Genomic DNA, 23,252 nt, shown 5'->3' on the forward strand with positions numbered 1-23,252 from the left:
AACTCAAGTGTCCTGTCAGAACGTTCCCGAGGAAGTATCCAGACAAAAAGAGAACAAGAATAGTGAACACAGAGAGGGAGAAGGGGATGGAAGGAAAGGGGAGCGCGATGACTAGCCAAGACCTAAATTTACATCGCAGTTACTGGTAACATGGTGTGACGCTTAATGCAGATGTTGTGAAATGATTTGGAAGGAGATGCGAGATGTGGGGAAAATGTACAGTGTGCAACTAAAATCCAGATTATTTAAGCAAAAGTGGCAGTGTGGGGTAGTTAGAGCCTGCTAAGTTATCTTCTTGCTTGGGGAAAGAATTTCTTTGATACAGTCTCATTCTTGATGTCAATGGAGACTTACAAGTTCACTGTGTAAAACATTAAAGGAAACTTCATTAGAAAAGATGTATTTAAAAATTTTTTTATCACAGAACTCTAAAAGTCAAGAGAATTTGAATTATGCTTCACAACTGAATACTATGTAGCCATTGAAAGCAATGATGTAGAGTTACATTACTAACTCTAAAGATCTCTGCAGATGATGTTAAATGAGAAGAATGTTTACAAGGAGGTTGTATGGTACGTTCCCACTTTTTTGCAAAATATGTGCGCATTGGGTGTGTGTGCTTGTGTACACCTGGAAAATGCCTGCAAAGACAGAAAACAAAGTGTTACAATAGTGTTATTCTCTGGGTCCTAGGATTATGGATGGTCTTCATTACCTCCTTTACACTTTTCGGAATTCTTACTGTTTATTTGCAGCCGGTCTTAAGTCTTGGACATTGATACACAGTAGTCATTATGTTTGCCGTTTATGCTTAAACCCTGTTATACTGTCTGCTGTTGAAAGTCATATGCCATTATCTCAGAAAAAACTGAGGAAGAGTAGAATTTTAAAAGCGAGTAGCATTAGTGGTCTATTAATATTATCCTAGGCTTTTAGTGCAAGCCAAAATTTGAACATCACTCAAGGTGATTTCTAGATAGAATAGGCCTCATTAGTTCCTGCTGGTTTTAGGTACTTAATTTTTCAATATATAATTGAAGAACGGAGCTTAAGTAGAGTGTCGTAGGGAAGCTGCAGGGGACCTAGGCACTCTCCACCATTGACCAGCATGTGAAGCCTTGGCCCAAATCGTTGAGTCTGTACAGACCTTAGTCTTCTCATCTACATGATGAGGAGGACGGCCTACTTACTTGCCAAGGGGCTTCTCAGAACTAAAGTGCATGGATTATCAATATATATTTCATCTTTATACAGGCAACTTTTGAATATTTTTATAAATAGATGAAATTTTGTGTTAAAAATAATTATATCAAAATTAGTTAATGGATATAGCTATTTGGAGGAGAAAGCTGAATTTGTATTACACACCCAAATAAACTCCAGCTAAATTAAAGAGTTAACTCTATAAAATGAAATCATTTCTAGAATAAGAAGAAATCCTATGAATATATGACTTTTTAGGCCAGAAAATATGGGCGGGGTTGGGGGGGTAGGTGGGAGGCAGGGCTCACAAGAGGAGAAATCAATATATAAAGATCGGTGTGATATTTCTGTTATAAATATTTAAAAATATGTTTTATACAGAAAAGTTTGAAATTTCTTTCCAGAAGGAATCAAGGATAACTCTAAAAGGCAATTGACAAACTAAGAAGAAACACTGGCCCAAAAAGAGGAAAAAATAAAAGTATTAATGTTCTCGACAGAAAATATTCTTATAAGTACTCAGCACACAAGCAAAGACCATTAACATTTCACAAAAGAAGTATAGATAGGTACATGAAAACATGATGTTCAGCCTTAGTATATCAAGGAAATATTAAATATTTAAATAACATTTTCCTCCCTCAAATTGGTACCCCTGGAGTACTGTAAATTGACATAACTTTTCTTAAAATGTATTGAATCTGTATCAAGCTTTTTAAAATATTCACATACTTAGACCAAGGTTTTCTATTTCTGTTTCTATTATTTCTAAAAAATAACCAGAAATGTGCTCATTTTAGGCACAGAGGTAGTCATGACGCTATATCTAATTATCTTTAGGATGAACGTAAAATGCCATGGGGAAATACTCGTGATGTCACCTGGTTTTCTGCATAATCCCCCTCCACCATTACTTTCTCTGAGTGAGAGTATGTCCAAGAGCACGGAGGGGGAGGGGCAGAAGGAGCGAGAATCTTAATTAGAACAAAGAAAATTAGAAAAAAGAATTACCCCACTATTACACAAGTGTAAGAAAAATCTATTTGTTAAAGTCTCTGTGGTGAACATGATGCCGGATTGGCCTGAGCTGCTACAAAGAAACACATGGGTTCTCAGATTTTAAAAAGGTAACAATGAAATTGTAACACTTTTATGTAAACATGTTGCCTTCTGTTTGACAGCAAGAAGGCTGCGGCTTTCTCATAAAGTGGGAGAGCTTCCATGTCTAATGTATTTCTTGTGCTCCTGGAGGCTTGGCCTGGTTACTGGGCACCAGCCACGGTGAGTTCATGTGGTGGCTCTTCTGTGTGACCGAGCTCCAGCGCCCGTGTTCTCCTGGACTTACTTAAAGACATGCAAGAGTCAATGTTCAGCTCATGTCTGACCCCTGTGCACAGCCGCGCTCTGTTCAGCTCGGCAGAGAGGGCGAAACACCCGCTTCACCAGAAGGGACTGGTGGGGGCGTTTAAGGATTATTTTTTCTTTAATTTCAGGCTAGGAAATGGAATTATTTCTTTGATGGTTCTGAGTTCTATAAAAAGTATAAATATCTTTAGAAATGAGCCCTCCATTTTTCTCTGGAATTCCAAAAGGTAGCGCAGATGTGATGAGAACCTTGGGTAGGCCTTAAGAAAGCATCTCACTTGCTTACTGTTCTGCATGGGTGAGATCTAGTGCCCGGCCATAGGAACAGCAGCTCATGCCAGCCTGTCTTTTCAAATGCCCTCTTTTATTGTTAGGATTGAAAACTTTGAAAAGAGGGTATATAGCTCTGCTATAAAATAAGGTATTCGTTTTACTTCAGGATTTTCCGTTGGCGTCTTTCCAGTGCAGGATAAAGGGAAGAATGAATGTCTGCTGGTAATTGAGAGTAGAAACTTTTCTTTCGCGAAAGATTTTTAAATTTCAAAGAAATTGCTACCAGCTATTTCTAGAATCAGCATGAACGCAGTTAGATATCGATTTACTTGCTAGAGTTGAAGGATATTCAGTGTTTGTTGTATTTTGGAGTTAAATTCTTGGGGTCATGACAAAAGTGTTTGTGTTAAGAGATTATATGTAAGCTTTTTCTCTTGTGTATGTAACAGGGGGGAAAAACTAGTGGCAGTTTATAAGTAAGTAGGATTTATCTCACGGTGTGGTAGCCAGCCTTTAAAAAAAAAAAAACTGTTTCACAGCTGTAGGACTTCGTGTCTGGGGGCACAGAATCCCTCCTAGTAGGGTGGTTTTTAATAAGAGTTCTCGAGTTTTTGTCTTCCGTCCAGTTGTGGCATGTGACCCCGAGGCAACATGACTTGTCTCCCAGTTACATTCACAGAGTTAGTGTGTGATTTATTGAAATACCCTTTATTTCATAATTTTATATTCATCTTAGCACGAACGGCTGCAAGTGAGCAAGGAATCAGAAGCGCCTCAGTATTTGTGAAATACCGGAAGGGGGGATACGGGCAGAAATTGGATTTGAGGATGCATGTTGCGGCGTTTCCTCAAATCATTCAAATACAGTATTATTGTGGCTCAGGTTTCGTACTTTGCAAATCTGGGTGTTCATGCTTTAAGAATATACCCAATGTCGTGTTTTCTACACCAAGGTTGAGAGCCGGCCTCTTCCTTCCCAGGAGGCAGTAGCCATCCAAGTGTGATGTGTCAAGGTCTCAAATCACCACCCTAGGATGCTGATAAAAACTAATTTTCATGCCTCTTTGTTTTCACTTTGAGTAGCTAGTTCTTGCTGTATTTTAGATGCATTAAACACAAATGCTAAGTACAGAGTACTTAGCAGGTGTTTTTGTTTCTCAAAGAAAGGTAGCATTTCACACAGATTTGATTTTAATGATTCTGTCCCTTCCTTTTCTCTCATTAGTAATATCCGCTGCTTCAAGATTGATCAGCCTTCCTCGGGAGACGCATCTGGAGCCCCAGCTGTCTGGAGCCACGGCTACACCGAAGCCTCAGGGGTGAAAAACAAGTGGGTGAAACTTGGGCCTGAGAAGCACCTCGAGGCCGCCCCCCTCCAGTGGTGGGGGAGACACACAGTGCTAGCCCACACTTGGCCTCCTGTCACAGCGATCTGAGCAGGATTCCCCAAAGGGAGGCCACCTCAGGCCTTCCAAGAACAGTGAGCTAAGCCATGCGTGGCATCACACACTCTTGTCTTTGTGAGGATGTTGCTAGGAGACAGGGTGACGGACACATTCGGTCTACAGGAGATTCCAGGGTTTGCAGAAAGCCTCCGGTTTGAAAGGCATCCCTGCCCCTTGGAAAAGTCTATCTTTGTCTGAAGCCTGTTTACCAAGCAAAACAGGGGATAGTATTCGGGGAGAAGTGGCCATGATTGTGGCCCCGTGGAGCGGTGTCTTAGAGCCTAGGTTGGCGGGGCGGGGGCGCCGGGGCGGTTCCGCGGGTTAAGCAGCCGCTCTGGATTTCAGCTCAGGTCGCGATCTCCCAGTCCTGGGATTGAGCCCCACGGGGGGCTCTGCGCTCCACAGGGATTCTGCTTAAGGCTTTTTCTCCCTCTGCACCCCCACCCCCCAGCTCACACACTGGCTTTCATGCACACGCTCTAAAATAAATGAAGAAGTCTTTAAAAAAGAAAGAATTAGGTTGGCAGGAGGTTCCGTTTCATTCCCTGTGACGTCAGCAACTTGTCTTGCTGCCAGGACGTGTCCATCTCAGTGTCAGTTTCTCTTTCTTCCCTGTCTCAGGTGCAAATACTGATTTTCCTGGGAACTGAATCAAGCTCCTCAGGCTTTTTATGAAGAGGAGCTAATAAGTAGTACCAGAAAATACCAGAAAAGGAGAGCCTCCCATAAATTAGAATAGCCGTCATTAGCTAAGGTATCACAACATGAAATACGGAGAATAGGGAAAGAACAAAAGTGGAAGACGACTCCGTAATACCGAACATTCTACCCTGGGTGCACATTAGAATCGGTCGGGTGAAGAACTTAAATCTTTAACCTGCGCCCGGCATTTCAGAGTGTTTGAAGATTTCCCCCAGGTGACTCTAGTGTGCATCCAGGAATGGGAACCACTGACCAGCTGAATCTCTTTCATGGAAAATAAAAAATGGACTTGCAGGTGCCATGCTGCCCCCTTTTTTTTTTTTTTGCTTTGAGCAGAAATCAGAATCAGGTTCTGGACCTGACACGTTGGTCCTCCTTTCCCTAAGGGTGGGACGTGGCGTTGTGCTGTCTGGAGACCAGGCAGCTGCACCTCAGCACCTCTGCTCCGTTTGCCCCGTAAAGGCAGGATAACCAGCTATGCCCAGGCTCTGGTTGTTGTATTAGTTCTGTGTACTTTGCCTTGTGTTAGTACTGTCCTTCAGGGAGAAATTAGTGCATTCTTTGGAGCACTCAGAGTTCCTTTCTGAAGATCTTTTTAAAAGACCCAGGTCTTGCTTATAACCACCAGTACGTGAAACTGCTTTCGAATTCCAGAACACTGATGTGAAACCCAAGATTGGCTCTTAAACATCTCTGGATACTAAAATGTATTATCTATTCCTCTATATTAATGAAGCAAGAGACCAATTAGACCTTTTTTCTCTGCATAATTCCCCCTCCACCATTACTTTTTCTGAGTGAGACTGTGTGCCAGAGCAGGGCGGGTGAGGGGCAGAAGGAGCGAGAATCTTAAGCAGGGGCCACACCCAACCCCAACGGGGAGACTAAGCAGGGGCTTGATCTCATGACCCTGAGATCATGACATCATGACCTGAGCTGAAATCAAGAGTCAAATGCTTAACTGACTGAGTCACCCAGATGCCCCAACTTTTTAAAAAAAAAGGTTACACTGAAGTGTAACATAAGTACACCAAAGTACGTCAATAAGCACCCAGCTCAGCGCACGGTCCCACCGCGAGCGCACTGCAGACCACCGTCTGCACTACAGAACAGGCTGCCGGCCCCTCACCGTCCACGATGCCCGGGTCCTCACCTCACTTCCCCTTACTTTTTTCCCTTTGGTTTTCCCAGAAGTCTCTCAAGTGTTGTTTGGTTTTTGTTCTGTTTTGAATTGTCGATAAAGTGGTCGCGTAGACAAGAAGCTTGAGGCTTGCCATCTTGAAGGATGAGAGGGGCTGTGCCTGCCTTCTGGTCCCACATCTCTGTTCTTTTCCCCCTCCCCAAGGCTGGTGGTGTTGCCTCCCTAGCCGATCATTTCAGATCCTTTGGGGAAACCAAGGCAGGGAGCTACAACTGAAGAATTTAGATTCTTTCTCAGACTAAAAAACAGGAAGTTTTAGTAGAAAAGAATCACTACTGTATTTTTTAAAGATTTTTTTTTAAATGCATAGCCTCATTCTGACTAGCAAGGGGAGCTTACAGAAGGAAGATGGAATTAGGATTATTAAATTTTACTTTGCTACAAATAGCCATGTAACTTAGGAAGACTTATTTTCCTTAATAAATGGAGGCAGGAATTTCAGAGTACTGACAGAAGAGCCAGGCTGCCCGACTTTGAATCTGAGCTTCCTACGTATTTGCTCTGTGACCTTGGGCAGTTACTCAACCTCTCTTTGGCTAAAGTTCCTCAACTGTAGAATGGCACTAAAACTAGTGCCTGTCCATGTCATAGGGTTGTTGTAAGGATCCCAAGTCACATATACGTGAAGTACTTAGAACAACACGGGCTGTATAGTAAACAGGCATGTGAGTGTGAGCTGTTAAGGGTAATGGTTCTTAGGACTGTTTATCCCCTAACTCTGGGCGAGCTAAGGTTATTTTTTTCAGGTTCCTATCTCCATCTATCCATGATGTAGATAGGTGCTTTACTGTTCTTATTAATAAGAGCAAGAATAAGAAGTTATTAATAGTCAATAATAGTCAATAAAATTCACCCTTTTAAGAGCACAGCCCTGCAGGTTTTGATGAAAGGATGTGGTTGTGTAACTACCACCACAGTCCAGTTCTAGAGCAGTTCCAGCACCCCCAGAATTCTCCCGTGACCATGTTGTCCGTTCTCCTCCTGACCCCAGACCTTGGCGGCTCTTGACCTGTTTTTGTTGAATGTCACATAGATGGAATTATATAGAAGACGCCGCCTCAGGCTACCTTGTTTCACTTAGTGTAATACATTTTACGTTCATCTGTGATGACACATATTAGTTCCCTTTTACCGCTGAGTACTCCTCCATCGCATGAATATATTGTCATCATCCGTTCACCATCTGAAATCGATGTAGAGTCCCAGGTTTCTAGCAAATACAGCTGTAAATGTTCTAAAGAGTCGTGTACAGGTTTTTGTGCAAACCTGTTTTCTCTTGGGTAAATACTTAGGAGTAGGATTATATATATTTAGTTCCTTAAGACTGCCAGATTCCTTTGCAGTGTTGCATTCCCAGCCACAGCGTGTGAGAGTTGTAGCCGCACACCCATACCTGTGCTTCCTGTTGTAAGGTGGCGGTGGCAGTGGCGGTGGCAGTTTTGGCCGTTCTAATAGTCATAGCTCCATGTGGTGTATTTTGCTTTTCATCCCGGCCAATGATGCTGAGCGTCTTCCCATGCATTTATCATCATCCACATAGCTTTGGTGAGAACAGATTCTTTCTTATCAAATATGATTACTGAAGGTATTTTTGTAGACACCCTTTATCAGTTTAAGAATATTGGCTTCTAATCATGCTTTGCTAAATGTTTTGTCATGGGCTTTTTCTGCATTCAGTTGAGATGACCATATGTTTGCCTCCGTGGTCTGTTGATGATGGTCAATTACATGGGTTTTTGAATGTTGAATCAGCTTTGCGTGCCCAGGATGAATTCTGCCTGGTCATGCGTGATGTAGTCTTCTTTTCATTTGCTGCTGGATTCCGTTTGCTGGTAATTCGGTGCTCACGTCTGTGTTCATGATGGGCATTAGCCTGTAGTTGTCTTGTGATGTCTTTGGCTTTGGTATCAGGGCAATGCTGGACTCATGGTTGAGGAGTGTTTCCTCCTCTTTAGTTTTCTTGAAAAGTTTGTACAGAATTGATACTTCTTTCTTAAAGGTTTGGTAGAATTTACCAATAAAAGCCATCCGGGCCTGGAATTTTCTTTGGTATCTAACTATACATTCTATTTCTTTGCTATGGGATTATCTATCTCTTCTAGAATGAACCTTTGTAATTTAGGTCTTTTAAGGAATTTATTCCACTCATCTAGTTTTCAAGTTTGACAGACTTGTTCATAATATTATCTTTTAAAATCTGTAGGATCTGTGCTCTCTTTCCTGAGACTGGTGATTTGTCTTTTTATAGTGATCAGTTTGGTTTGAGGTTAATTAATTTTATTGATATTCTCAAAGAACCGGCTTTTGGTCTTGTTGATTTCCAGCTGTTTCTGCTTTCTAGTTTATTGATTTCTGTTTATTTTGATTATTTCCTTTCTGCTTGCTTTCAGTTTGTTTTGCTCTTTTCTAATTTCTTAAGTGTAAGTTTAGGTCATTGATTTGAGCTTAGAACATTAATATTCTAATAAAAGCATTTAGAGCTATGAATTTCCTTCTAAGCAATTTCTCCAATATGGAGAATGTACTTTGAATGACTTGAATCCTTCAAATTTATTGAGACTTTTTATGACCTAGAGTATGGTCTGTCTGGGAAAGTATTCTCTACATTTGGAAAAAATGAGTATTCTGTTGTTGTTGGGGTAGGATGTCAATTAGATCAAGTTGGTTGATGATGTTGAAGTCTTGAGTATCTTATTATCTACTTATTCTGTCATTGGCTGAGATGGGTTTGTTTCTCCTAGTTTTATCAGTTTTGCTTCATGTATTTCAAAGTTGTCTTAAGTGCATAAACATTTAAGATGTTGTAGCTTTATGATGAATGAACTGATCCTTTTCATTATCAAATGACTATATCTGTAATATTCTTTGTTCTGTAATATACTTTAATCTTAATGTATCTTCCCCAGTTTCCTTTGGATTAGTTTAGTATATCTTTTATCCTTTTACTTTTAATCTTTTTATATATAAAGTAGGTTTATTATAGGCAGCATATAGTCAGATCTTGGTTTGGGTTTGGGGGGGTTGCTTTTTTTTTCTTTTTTCTTTTTCTTTCCAATCCAGTCTGACTTTGTCTTCTGGGGCAGTATTTAGACCACTTGTAGATTTAATGAAATGAGCTGGTTAGGTTTAAATCTGCCAACTGTTTTTTATTTGTCTCATCTGTTTGTTCCTTTTCTCTTTTTCTTCGTTCTTTTGGATTTATGATTCCATTTTATCTCCTTTAATCATTATTAGTTATGCTTTTTGTTCAGTATTTGTAGTATATCTTTAATTATAGTTTACCTTCAAATAAGAAGTTAATCTATCACTTTACATCTAAGAACCTTACAATGTGTATCTCCGTTTCCCGTCTCCTGGTCTTTGTGCCGTTGTCATGTTTTACTTATGTTAAAAACCCCAAAATACGTGGTTATCATTTTTACTTTAATAGTCATTTTCTAAAGCAGTGTTTCTCAGTGTCCATGCTATTGACATTTTGAGCCAGAGGCAGGCAGGGAGGGAGGGACTGTCCTGTGCTTTAGAGGAGGCCAAACAACCCCCCTTGGCCTCTGCCCACCACGTGTCAGCCGCACTGTCCCTCCCAACTGTGACAATCAGAAACGTGTCCCGCGGATAAAATTGCCCCCATTGGGAATCACTGCTTGAAAATGATTTTTCGAATGAGTTTTATATTTACTCATCTCTTTGTCATTCCTTATCATTTCCATCTGGCATTTTCTTCTGCTTCATGTACTCCTTTTGTGTTTCTTACGCTGCCAGTCTTGGTCAGTTTTTGTGCATCTGAAAATGTCTTTATTGCACCTTAACTTCTGAAAGCAATTTTTTTTTTAAGATTTTACTTATTTATTTGATAGAGAACAAGGAGGCAGAGATGAAAGCAATTTTCACTGACTTAGAAATGCAGGTTGACGGTGTCTTACTGTCAGGACTTCGAGGGTGCTGCTCCGCTGTGTTCTGCTTGTTTCCTGTCCTTGTCTTTGTCCCTCTGGCTGCCCCCCGCCCCCCGCCCCGAGTCCTGATTACCAGCCGCTGTTGTTGTTTTTCCATTTTCTTTGCTCCTATTTGTCGAGCTGCTTGTATCTGTAGGTTTACAGTTTTCATCTTTTGAAATCTTTTCCACCAGTAAATTCTTCAAAGGCTTTTCCTGTTCTCTCTTGTCTCTTGAAGACTCCAGTTCCCGGCGTGTCTGCCTGAGGCTGCCCCGCGCTCACGGGTGCCCTGGCCTCGTGTGTCTGCCGCTCCGCGTTGCCCGCGGGGTTTCACTCGGGCGGTCTGTGGGCCGCGGGGAAGTGACTTGGAAACAACGCGCTTGTGGAGAGGCTCAGGGTGCAGAGGCCCCGCCGGCCTCCAGAGCGCACGCCCACCTCCCTCGCTCGCCCGCAGCGCCAGCGGCCGCCTGCTCCCTTGGCTCTTTCCCCTGCTGAAGCCCAGAAACTTCCTCCGGGCAGTAAGCTGGGCGGCTTCATGCTTGCTCTGTGACCCGAGCCTCTTACCAGTCGGTGTCTGAATCCCGTTGTTCCACTGGTTTGGTGTCTTGGTTTGTTTTGTCCTGCGTTTTTAAGTTGTTTGAGGGAAAACAAAAAACAAAAAAAACATAACAAAAGGGCCCAGTGTTCCAGTTGGCACTCCAGCTTTGCCCAGTGTGGAAGTTCCCTTAATAAACGTGTTACGAATACTTGTGGATGTATGGACTCAGAATCTTGTTTTATTTCCCATACCTCCTCTTCTTTTTCTTTCTCTGCCATTCAGAAATAAAATCAGAGGGCGCCTGGGTGGCTCAGTGGGTTAGAGCCTCTGCCTTCGGCTTGGGTCATGATCTCAGGGTCCTGGGATTGAGCCCCGTGTCGGGCTCTCTGCTCGGCGGGGAACCTGCTTCCTCCCTCTCTCTCTGCCTGCCTCTCTGCCTACTTGTGATCTGGCAAATAAATAAAACCTTAAAAAAAAATCAGAAGACCTGGGGGGAGGGTGGCCTATGTGAGGTGTCAGTGTTCATCATTCTTCTTTGCTTTAGGAAATGAGTTGGAATCAGTTAGCTGGGGTGAGTTTGCCTTAGTTACTCTTCTCCGTCTGAGGTCAGGAAGGAGGCAACGAGACTGGCCACAGTGTTGGGCTGGGGAAGGGAGGAGGGCGGACTCAGCGCCCATCACTCTCGCATTGCAGGTACTCAGCACCCATCACTCTCACCCCACAGGTACTCAGCGCCCATCACTCTCGCCCCGCAGGTACTCAGCACCCATCACTCTCGCCCTGCAGGTTGTGTGTTGCGGCGCTGTCAGTGAACAACTTCTGTGACAGCCGGGAGGCCCTGTACGGGGTGTTTGATGGAGACCGGAACGTCGAGGTACCCTACCTCCTCCAGTGCACCATGAGTGACATTCTGGCCGAAGAGCTGCAGAAGACAAAAAACGAGGAGGAGTACATGGTGAACACGTTCATTGTCATGCAAAGGTAAGAACCTTCCTGTCCCCGCTGGGTTTTCCTGCTCTCCGCCCTGCTCTCCACGAGTGTTTTTGGCCAGTGGTCTCAAAGCACTGTTTGTCCCCCGAGGGCATGCAGGAGGCATTCAGGTGATCTGGTTTTGCGTCAGGATCAGGGCTGGACTGTGTCCACTCAAGACATACTGGTGCTCAGACGACCTTGTAGGAGGCTGAGTCAGTGACAGGAATTTAGTGTAGAGCTTTTGGTCACTGTAGAAACTGAAACTGTGTTGTTAACTCTCAGGGATGAATGCCACAAGCATTCCCTCCTTCAAAGAATTGCTCCTCCTCAAGTCACTGCAGTGGCTTTGCAGGTTGTGAAGGAATTGTCTGTCCATCCCGTACGGCACACACTGCCATGGGCCCAGGCCACGGGGCGTGTGCTCAAGGTCGCGAGAGCAATGCCGAGCGCTCCTCTTTCTCTCCCGCGGTCATCCGCCAGAGCAAGTAGCTTTGCAACAAGGGTAGAGAAAGAATCTGCTCAGAGTGCTGGTTGGGAGCAGCCTTAAAGTTACCCTGAGTCCTGAAGAGCTCGGTAGAGTGCTCTGGGGAGGCGCTCTGCTTCTGGACTCACTTCTGTCCTTCAGATTCCAGTGGGCACGTACCATTAGCAATTAACTACTGATAACAGATAATATTTCGTGATCCCTTAACATGCACCAGTCATTGTTTTAAATACCCCACATGCCGTACAGCAACATTAACTATCTCACTTGGTAGAATGTACTTACCTTGCCAATGAGCAACTGAGGTACAGAGAAGGAAAACAAGTTTCTCGTTAGTAGATGATGCAGCCAGAGTTTGACCCGGTGCAGGTAGTAGGACCGCAGAGGACATCCCAACAACCAGCCACATCACCATTGTGTCCTGGGGAACGAAGCAAACACAAATCCTCCTATGCACGAATGTGCACACGCACCCCCGTCACACCCGCGTTCCAAAGAGGTCCACTGTCTATCGACACTCGAGCACTGAACAAGAATTAAGAACCTCAAACTCTGCTCCCCCAGCTGTGCTGGTCCCCGCGTACTGTCCAGTTGCTGGCTTTGCTCAGAGGAGCCATTGTGCCTTGAAAGGGGGCAGGCAGTGCCCCCCTAGTCAGGCCTCCGGCCCCGTCTGGTCAGGGAAGGCCACGGGACCAAGCTCACAGACCCGGACTGTCGACTCATCTCCGGCACCATTCATAGGCCCGTCTTTTCCCTGGTAAGAGGACGTGGGATCGGGAGTGATCTTCCTCCGCCCCCGGGGAACCGTGTGTCTGCCTGGGGCTGACATCCTAACTCAGTCGAGCGGGCAGCGCTGGTTTCCATGGCTGGTGCCGCTGCCGCCTACCACTGACCATCGACAGGAGCTGACAGGACCCGCAGGGCTGCCCTGGAAAACGAGCCTGTCTTCGCCTTCTGGCTTCGGTACCACTCGGGGTCGGCCGGGCACTGGGAGGCTTGGGACAGGAATTCTGGACTCCTTTCGTCAGAACGTGCGGGTGCTGCGCGTGCTCCGTGCGGAGAGTAGGGTCACCGATAAAAGGGGTGGATCTCCAGCCCTTTGGTCACTAGACAGTCCTTCCTGTGAATATTCTGGAATAAGGAACACTGGTAGAGAAAGGCAAGGCAAGAACATGAATGGTCCCGAAACTAAAGGCTCCTTCCTACCAGCCAGTGTCCTTACGAAGGTCAAGACGTGGGCGTCCAGGTCACACTGAGGTGCGTGGGTCTGTGTGTGGAGTCGTGACGCCTGTTGAAGGGCTCCCTCGGTTCCCTCGCTGGGGCGGAGGGCAGGGGAAGAGGCAGTCGGGAGAGAACTCCGCGGCCGCCCCTGCAGCGTCATGATGAGGGTGCAGGAGGCCGGATGCAGCCGGACCAAGGCTCCTTCAGCGGTGAAGTGACCCTCCCCGAGCTGTGAGCCAACAAGAGGGCTGGGGTCTGGGGTTGGGGACAGACGCCGCACACACGCCCTTCCAAGTTGCTTTGGTGAGAGAGGCCGAGTGGAACCCGGGCTGTGTTTCTCCTCCTGCTGAGTTAGCAAAAGTGACCCTGACAGGTTGTGTCTGGGTTTTTACCTGTGCTCTCTGATTCCAGGAAACTTGGAACCGCGGGGCAGAAACTTGGAGGCGCTGCTGTCCTCTGTCATATCAAGCATGATCCCACGGACCCAGGAGGGTCCTTCACCTTGACCTCTGCGAATGTGGGCAAGTGCCAAACGGTTCTCTGTCGGAACGGGAAGCCGTTGCCGCTGTCCCGATCGTACGTCATGAGCTGTGAGGAAGAACGGAAGAGAATTAAACAGCACAAGGCCATTATCACGGAGGTGAGGAGAGCGCGGTTTTCCCCGGGGTGGCAGGGAGGAGGGGCCAGGGTCACGGCAGAAGCCGGCAACATCCCAAGTCTGCAGGGTCACAAAGCAGAGGCTCTGAATGAGAGGTCAAGACATCACAGAGGGATCATGAACGACTTCTCCATGGCTTCCCTGGGTCCGAGGCTCTGCCCAGTGCCTCGTGGCCTTAGCTCACCTGAGGCTCACCAGCTCTTCTGTGAAGGCTCCGGTTCGGGACTTGAGGGGGCACGCCAAGATCCACTACTGGGATCGGGGTACCCTGACTCTGCCGCTTGCAGGCTTGGCCTTGGAAGCCTTTGAGCCTTCTTTCCCCAACGCCGCGGATCCGTCCTATCTTCTGAGACCCGCGGATCAGTGCATTAGTGGCCAGTTGTGATTTCTGGTGCGTGGCTCCTGTGCCTGAGTGAGGGAGCGCCGTGCCACTCCGGTTCTTCGCAGCCCCAGCCCCCACGGGGACACGGGGTCTTCACCGCTGGGTGAAGAGCGCTCTGGGCGGGTGGCAGGGGGAGGCAGGGGAGCTGCTCCTCACACCGGATGCACAGGACGGCTCCACCACAAGGGTGGCTTGGCCGCAGCTGCTCACAGTGGTTCTGTTGAGAAACCTGCCAGGGCGGAGCCCCAGGCCGGGGTTTACAGCGACCCTTCAACTCTGGGCCCTCGGGGAGCTGCCCTGGTCCCCAACTCCAGGCCCTGGGGAGCTGCCCTGGTCCCTGGCTCCCCACAAAGTGCTGAGCCCACCCTGTGTGCCGGGAGATGGTGCGGGGCTGCAGGAGCCGAGAGATCCCCCTACCCCCCCGACAGGGCCCCCAGGATCCCCAGCACCGCGTGCAGCCTCGTATCCCATGGCAGGAGCTGGCCAGTCCGGGGAGAGACGAGGCCAGCCTGGCTGGTGGAGGGGGCGGGGGGGGGGTCTCTGTGCCCCACTTGCCTTACCCCCCACCCCCTACCCCCTACCCCCCACCCCCCGCAGGACGGCAAGGTGAACGGAGTGACGGAGTCCACGCGCATCCTGGGCTACACCTTCCTGCACCCCAGCGTCGTGCCGCGCCCCCACGTGCAGTCCGTGCCCCTGACGCCCCAGGACGAGTTCTTCATCCTGGGCAGCAAGGGCCTGTGGGACAGCCTGTCCGTCGAGGAGGCGGTGGCGGCCGTGCGCCACGTGCCCGACGCGCTGGCCGCCGCCAAGAAGCTGTGCACGCTGGCGCAGAGCTACGGCTGCCACGACAGCCTGAGCGCCGTGGTGGTGCAGCTCAGCGTCCCCGAGGACAGCTTCTGCTGCTGCGAGCTGGGCGCGGGCGGCGCCGGGCCGCCGCCCAGCCCCGGCCTCTTCCCGCCGCCCGCGGGCATGGCGGGCAGGGAGCGGCCGGCCGACGCGCCGGGCGTGCCGTCGTCCAGCAGCGGGCTGGCGTCCGAGATGAGCAGCGAGCTGTCGGCGTCCGAGATGAGCAGCGAGGTGGGCTCCACCGCGTCCGACGAGCCCCCGCCCGGCGCGCCGCCCGACAGCAGCCCCGCGGGCGCCGGCGAGCCCCGCTGCCTGCTGCACCCCGGCGGCCTGGCGCACTGCTTCCAGCGGCAGCTGTCCAGCGCCACCTTCTCCAGCGCCTTCTCCGACAACGGCCTGGACAGCGACGACGAGGAGCCCATCGAGGGCGTCTTCAGCAACGGCAGCCGCGTGGAGGTCGAGGTGGACATCCACTGCGGCCGCGCGCGGGAGAAGGAGAAGCGGCGGCCGCCGCACCCGCCGGCCGAGGCCAGCGACGAGGGCATCGTCATCAGCGCCAACGAGGACGAGCCGGGGCCGCCCCGGAGGCCGGACGGCGCGGCCGCGGGGACCATCGGGCGGCGCCGGGCCAACGGCTCGGTGGCGCCGCAGGAGCGGAGCCACAACGTGATCGAGGTGGCCGCGGACGCGCCCCTCCGCAAGCCCGGGGGCTACTTCGCGGCGCCGGCGCAGCCGGACCCCGAGGACCAGTTCATCATCCCCCCGGAGCTGGAGGAGGAGGTCAAGGAGATGATGAAGCAGCAGCAGCCGCCGCCGCCGCGGCCGTGCCCCGGGGACCCGCTGCCGGACTACTGTGACACGCCGCTATGACCCACCCGAGCGCTGGTTCACAAATAAACTAACCGAGAAAGACCGAGTTGCACGAGTCTCGCAGGCTCACGTCAAACCAGGGGTTCACTCCACGCCCGCCCCACGTCCCCCGCCCGCGCCCGTCCTTCTCGCGTTGGCCATTTTTTTCACAATTTCCACTCTTCTTCCGGTGATGCTCTACCCCAGGATTTAAAATTTGTTAACCTCCTCCCCTAACATCTCAGACGTGTAAAGACAAAGAACAAAAGGTTTAATATATTACAGAGAAACGGTTAATGATAATGTAATATTTTTAAAAACGGCTTTTTGTTGTTTTGTTTGGAAGGCAGGGCCGGTTGCCAGTGCTAAATGACTTTAATAATATTGTAATTCTGTATTTCTTTGGGGGGGGGGAGGCCTTTTTTTTTGTCTTGAAAATGACAGACATTTGTAGAATATGGAGACTAACTCCTAGGAGTTGCTTTACTCTGTCAGGTGACTTAAGTCACTGGGATTCACTAATTTTCTCTGAGAGAACAGTTGATTGAGAAATTTCTATTGTAAATAGCTCAGTGTTGTATAGTGACGCTTCAGATGTTTTGTAGTTTTGGCATAAGGACACAGCCTACACAACCCACGTTCCTCCCCTCCCCCAACCCTGCCCCACAGCCTCCCCACCCCACCCCCCTCCACCCTTGGAGCTCACTCAGTGCACGGCTGACCCAGGAGAGAGCACTTCTGTCCAAATAAGGTGGCTCTTGGGCTGCTAGAAACCAGCCTGCACCCAAGGGGCTTCTGACCCTCTTCCTTCCTCTCCCGCCCCCACCCAGCCTCTTGACTTTTGCAGACACTTTTCGTGTTCCTTACTGCTGTCACAATCAGCATGATTGTATAGCGTTCAATTAGATCACTGACATACCGAGAGTTATATTAAAGCAGAATGCACAAATGAACATGTCATAATTTTTGTTATAATAAATATAAAATTTACAAGTATTAGCCCCCTCTGCTTTTGTCCCAGGAGCCAGGTGTGTCTCTAAGATCACACCCAGCTTGGGTTTGGAATGAATGGATGTAACTTTGGGGCTACCAGATATTTCTGCCTGATTTTTTTTTGAAGGGAAAACACCCGACAAGTGAACTGACTTGAAGGAGTTAGTGAAATGGACCCTGTGGTCAGCAACATGCAGGGCTGGTCTTCCCGCCTTTCTATTTCTTGTCATGATCACCAGGGACAGATAGAGGTTATATAGAGGTGCTCCCCGGGAAACTCCTCCCACAAAGCCAAGTTCTTTCCAATTCTCTCAGGGACCCCTCGATCCACATGAACAGGTTACTAGACCTTTATGTGAACAGTGAAAGTCAGGAACTGGCTGCCCCCGTCTCCACCACTAGCACTAGGTTTCCTCCAGCGGGAAATCCAGTATTGCCAGCCGACTTCCTGGCCTCGTTTGCAGACACTAGCACCCCCCCTTCGCCCCAACCTCGTACCTCATGAACCACATGTTCTAGATGCTGTTGGGCCTCTCTAGCTCACATGGACCAGCTTCCCAGGCCGACCTGTCTTCCTTTTCAGGCCGGCCCTGCAGGGGTCCCTAGCTAGCTCAGTGCCAGGACAGGCAAATAGTATTCCTGAACTATAGACTCGGTGACGGGCTGCCAGTTCCGCTGGGGGCCAGAGCAGCGGACCAGCCTTGTCTTGGTAATGGCCGCGCTTTCTTCGGGGTCTGGCTACCTGTACACACGCACACTGTGAAATTCACGAAGACCACGGAGGGATGAACTTGGCCCAGTAAGGGGCGCAGGCACCAAGGGACAAGGCTGCCCCCGTCTAGGCAGCGCGCTCTGCTGCGGACGGGAAGCAAAACCAGCTCAGGCTCGCACGCCCAGCGCCAGCCATCCGCGCCCTGCCCTCGTCTTTGTCCTGCTCCGGGTGGACCGGAGCACACGGGGGAAGCTCTGCGGCTGCACAGGAGTGCCTTACTTGCTACAGAAGACGTGGGCTAGTTCTTGGACTTCTGAGTTCTTAAACCACCCCATGGCTGGGCTGCAGCCAGGCAGACCCCGAGGAGCGGCACTTGCTGCTGCAGTGTGGGCTGCGATGATCTGAAGATGTGACGGTCCCGGAGCAACTGCCAGTGCCACGGGCAGCCCCTGGGATCACCCAGTCCGTGGACAGTCTTAGTCCTGCCTGAGCTTCCGTGGCGGATGAGGGAGCAGGGGGACAGGCTTGCAGCCCGGGGTTTCCTGAGCCCAGTTCGGTCCTGCTTCTCCATTTATGAGTCACGCTGAGCCACATGGAAGCTACTGCAGAGATGAGGGACGAGGTTTTTGTCCTTTAGGAGCCCAGGCTAGACCAGCACGTGGATGAAAAGGTAATGGCAGATGAGCCCATGGTAGGTAGCCAGAGCCAGAGCCTTGGGCTTGCGTGGGAGTTCCCCGGTGATTTTTCTGAGGAGTTTTCTGTTCACGTCTGGTTAGAGCAGCATCTAATAGTACAGGCGGAGCGGCTTATAGCACTGTGAAGTGCTGAGAGATCTCGGGGTGAGTATGAGAGAGGGGGACGTCCTCCCCGGCCACAGTCCCTGCTTCCTCCAGGAAGGCCGCGGGATTGGGAGAGGAGGGTCCGAGACAGGGAGACGACGAGGTTAGAGCCAAAGCCTAGCAAGCTTGCCGCCTTGTGAGGACGCAGACGGTCCCGTTCGAGGAGCGTGGACGTGGTCTGGTGTGGGATGAAGCAGGCCGGTTGGCCGGTGCCCGGGGATACGCAAGCCCGGCCTTGAAGGGGCCCTGGGGCTGCTCTCCCGAGCCCGGAAGCCCAACCTGGCCCGCCCGGGGTGTCTCGGTTGCTTTTATCGCAGCGCCACCTGCTGGTGACATCAGACCCTGTTCTTTCCCTTTCTCCTCTTGAAGACGCGAAGTTGCATGTCCTCTACCGTCCTGGCGGAGAGCAGCCCCAAGCACCATTAAACAGGCGGGGAAGCTGCTTGAAACCATGAGGCTGCACCGGCGTAGCCGGAGCCCCAGGCGTAGCCAGAACCCCAGCGTTAACCTGGGAGTGAGGACGTCAGGCTCCAGCATCGATCCCCATCCCCCCCAGGATGAAAGAAAGAAAAATCCGTAATAGGTGTCCGATCTTAAAGGATAGCATCGGAGAATCCGAGTGGGGGGAGAGACCCATTCCCACTGGTGGTCACGCCCACGTGAGCCCGCCCCGGAAGACACCGTGACTTGCCCCCGCCGCAGCCGGAGAGAACTTGTTAAGTGTGTGTGCTGGGGGCGGGCGTGGTCTGCGCTACCTGCCTCCCCAGGGGTGGAACCAGGTCACCTATGTAGAGCAGTTTGCAGAGAGGAAAACCTTATGTAAGTGGAAGTACTGCCATAGTCGTCAGAGAACGAACCACCTTCAAGGCAGGAGAGAATTGGGAACACAGCGAAAGTCCCTTTTTAAATTAAGAACTCTCCGAGGAGCAGCTGTTGGGTGGTTACAGGTGGCGGGCATGAGGTAATAGCCTTTTCTCTTCTGTGACCACGGAGTTTCCTTTCTCTTTGTTCATCCTCCAACATAAATTTTCTGCAAATTAATCTATGCAAACAATTTCTGTCGTTCGCCTGTCCCGAACCTGTTCGTGATGGTGCACAGGTGAAAGAGGCCTCTCGAGGCTGTGCCCCATCCCCCAGCCCAGCCCAGCCCCAGCCCAGCCCCAGCCAGAACGAAATGACAAGTGAATTCACACGGGCCACTCCCACGGTCATTTCTACAGACGGAGAAATAAAAATGCCTTAAACTGAAATTACAATGAATTTCCAGTCACCGCTATCCCTTGGGTCTTATTCCCAAAACCGTACTTCGCTCTAAATACTCATCTCATCTATCGAGAAAAGCTAAAACGACAGCAAAATCCTTGTCCCAAATGCCGCACCCCCAGACGCTGATGCGGAGAACTCCTTTCTAGGTCATTTGCTTTTCCGGGTCTTTAGGAAAACAACTCCACCATGAACGCTTGAAGGTCCGTGGATCAGTCGCCCCTTCCCTAGAAATCGTGCCGCCGGCCCCCCGTGAACCCTGCTCACAAAGTAAACTCTGCTCTTTGGCCTAGAACACGGTTTAAGAGTTACTTGAATATCCCTTGTGCTGGAACATTTCTGTAGGTTAAAAATAGCTCCTCGAGATCTCCAGTCCAACCTGGCGACAGAGGAAGGCCCCGAACTCCCCTCCGGCACAGACGCCCCCAAGCTCCAGCTTGGACAGAGCAGTGTCTCCCGAAGAAGGGCTGAGGCTGACCGAGCAGCATCTGCGCGCAAGACAGAGCGAGCGAGCGAGCGAGCGAGCAGGAGGAAGAGCCGGAGAGACAAACACAGAACGAAGGCAACCCCGGCCAACGCTGGGAGTGCAGGGGGTACCTGCCCCGGGGACCGTGAGCACAGACGAGAAGCCCCAGTGTCGAGGGGCAGTGCAAATTAAGAGAAGACCCAGACCCAGACCCAGCAGCCCGGCAAGCAGCAGCCAGGTCGGAGGGGCCGTCGAAGGCCCCGGTTCCTGGGCCCCTTGCACCTTGTTACTGAGAGCTCCTCGCTGGCCCTAGTCTCCACCAGCCCCAGCTGTCCCACAAAGAGGGCCCAGACGGCACACACTGGGACACCCCACTCAGCACATGACTGCTCCAACCAGCTCACCGAGGTGACACAAGCGCAGAGCACACTGCGACACTGTGGGCCCGGGCCACTCAACTGAAGACTGTCCCCGGACCCTCTGGCCGATGCCCGGCTCTGCTCGGCTGCACTGCAGACACCCTCTGCTCAGAGCCCTTGGAACCACTGGCCCCTTACCCCCCCCCCCCCCCCCCCCCCGCGCCCTCCCCGCACACCCCCCCCGCTCAGACCCCTCGACACCACGCCCCCCTCCCCCCCCCCCCACCCCCTCCAGACACCCTGCCAGGGCAGCCCTGCATCGAGGGTCCACAGACCTCCCCAGCTCATGCCTGGCCCACGTCCAGCCACCCCACCAACGCACCCCCTGCCTGCAGAGCCCTGGGGCCCACACAAGGATAGCGGCTGAGTCACCGGCAGCCTCCAGCCAGGGCGCCCTCGCTGTGGGAAGGCCTGCGCCTCCCCAGCCCCAGCCCCTGCCCACGCCCGCCTCGGTTCCAGCCGCGCCACCAGGCTCGCCCAGGAACAGCGTGCTCCAAGGCCCCCAGACCCTGCCCACACGGTCCACACAGGGGCCACCGCACGAGGTCAGTCCTTCAAGATTAAGTCGCTGTTCCACGCAGTTCATAGAAACCAACACACAATCCCAATGGCAGAAATGACGACAATCCTCTAAGCCTGGGATTTGTTTGTTTGTTTGTTTGAAAAATCAACCGCAGACCATCAGCTTCTGGCAGAGAAAGGACTCTCTGGTTCAGGACTTGGTTCTGCTCTGTGAGGAGAAGCGGGCCAGTCTCCGGGCCCTGTCAGACTTCCTTTAGACCCCGCTGCGTCAGCCCCGGGACATTTGGAATGTCTTTCAGAGGAGTAAAGGACCAGGTAGAGACCTTGACCTTTCTGATATGGAACAATTCAAAAGTTCGTTTGAGAAAATTCTTCAGAGAGTTTTAGAAAATGTGACGATCTGCTTCAGAGACACTGAGGAGAATGCAGTGTGGACTCAAATTATCTGGGGAGCACAGTATAGACAAGCCAAACCAGTGTCCACTATCCCCAGGCTCCCCCACACCTCCGCTTGCTCCTGTCAGCTGAAGAGCAGTAAACCCCTTGTGAGTCAGGCACGGACAGTTGCCAACAGGCGCCAGACGACTGTGAAAATGGACCTCAGAAGCTGGCGTCTGGACTCACTTAAGGCTACAGTGTTTATTTTTCTAAAGATTTCTATTTGAGAGAGAGAGCAGGAACAGGGAGAAGCACAGAGGGAGAGACAGAATCTCAGGCAGGCTCCTCGCTGAGCACGGAGCCTGGCTGGGGCCCCATCCCGGGACACGGAGGTCAGGACCTGAGCCAGAACTACGAACCAGCATTTCAACCGATGGAGCCCCCAGGCGCCCCAAGGCTATTGTTTCTAAACAGCATAATCAGACTTCTGAAACTTAAAATTCTACTACGCCCCTAGAAGAATGAACCCTTGAGCTGGATAAACACATGGGTTCAAGGATCATTCCTGAAAACCGACTAGAAAGCGTCCAGAGAGGGACTCGAGAAACTTTTGGAGACTATCCTCCACCAAGACTAGAACGTGCATAATACAAGCTTGAAACAAAGTTCAGAAATGACTTAAATGGAGACCTCTTGGCAGAGAAAGAAAGCCCTCCAGTGCCTAATAAAGATGTCTAGCCTGCATCTTCCCGAAGCGCTGAAAGCCTTGGCCCCAACTGATTCTGTAGACGTATCCCTACTCCCTTCCTCACTCGCACCCCCCATAAGGGCCTAATTTGTCTTAAAATTAGGTAAATAAGGTAAATGTGGTTATGCTGTACTGCACGTGCATCTCAGCTGTAAGCTAGATGGCTTCTGTTTATAAACTTGTGTTTTAAAAATTAGTCTTGAAAGTCACCTGGGTGGCTCAGTGGGTTGGGGCCTCTGCCCTCAGCTCAGGTCATGATCCCAGGGTCCTGGGATCGAGTCCCACATCGGGCTCTCTGCTCAGCGGGGAGCCTGCTTCCCTTCCTCTCTCTCTGCCTGCCTCTCTGCCTACTTGTGATCTCTTTAAATAAATAAATAAGACCTTTTTAAAAAATTAGTCTTAATACTGACAGCTGAGAAATGTTTGATATCACTGTTGGGAAGGAGTCTTTCCTCTTCTGCTGCGCACCCCTTTCCCCCATATCCACAAAGCAGAGCACCTGTGTTAGGGTGTTAAATGTGAATGAATTTCATGGCAAACACAAACTGAAAACCTGTAAAAGATACACACAAATTATAGGAAAGAAAGCCAACACTAAAGACAATCACAAGGAAAGAGTAAAAGAAGAAAGGACAGAGAAGAACTGGAAAAACAACCAGAGAAAATTAAAATGGCAACATGTCCATGCTTACCAATAATTAGGATGTAAATGGTCTAAAGGTCCCAGTAAAGGACATAATGTCTGAATGGGTAAAAAAAGGAAGATGCATCAATAGGCTACTTAGTAGAGACTCACTTCAGACCTAAAGACACATACAGACTAAAGTAAAGAGGGAAAAAG

At 50.0% G+C, this 23,252-nt stretch overlaps 1 protein-coding gene and 1 pseudogene across 1 annotated transcript in view; both read left to right on the top strand.

Annotated features, from left to right (window-relative positions):
* The window catches only part of PHLPP1 (PH domain and leucine rich repeat protein phosphatase 1), a 205,779-nt gene extending 188,712 nt beyond the window's left edge, over window positions 1-17,067 (top strand). The window contains exons 14-17 of the mRNA XM_059409789.1: window positions 4,067-4,171; window positions 11,443-11,637; window positions 13,745-13,973; window positions 14,971-17,067. Of these exons, the coding sequence (XP_059265772.1) occupies window positions 4,067-4,171; window positions 11,443-11,637; window positions 13,745-13,973; window positions 14,971-16,092 (1,651 nt within the window). The 3' untranslated portion in view covers window positions 16,093-17,067. The remainder of the gene's footprint in view (window positions 1-4,066; window positions 4,172-11,442; window positions 11,638-13,744; window positions 13,974-14,970) is intronic.
* A 2,504-nt stretch (window positions 17,068-19,571) lies between these two features.
* On the top strand, window positions 19,572-22,498 carry LOC132023021 (centromere protein N-like; annotated as a pseudogene).
* Window positions 22,499-23,252: the final 754 nt, after the last annotated feature.

The sequence above is a fragment of the Mustela nigripes genome, chromosome 8 (assembly GCF_022355385.1).
Source record: "Mustela nigripes isolate SB6536 chromosome 8, MUSNIG.SB6536, whole genome shotgun sequence".
Lineage (NCBI taxonomy): Eukaryota > Metazoa > Chordata > Mammalia > Carnivora > Mustelidae > Mustela > Mustela nigripes.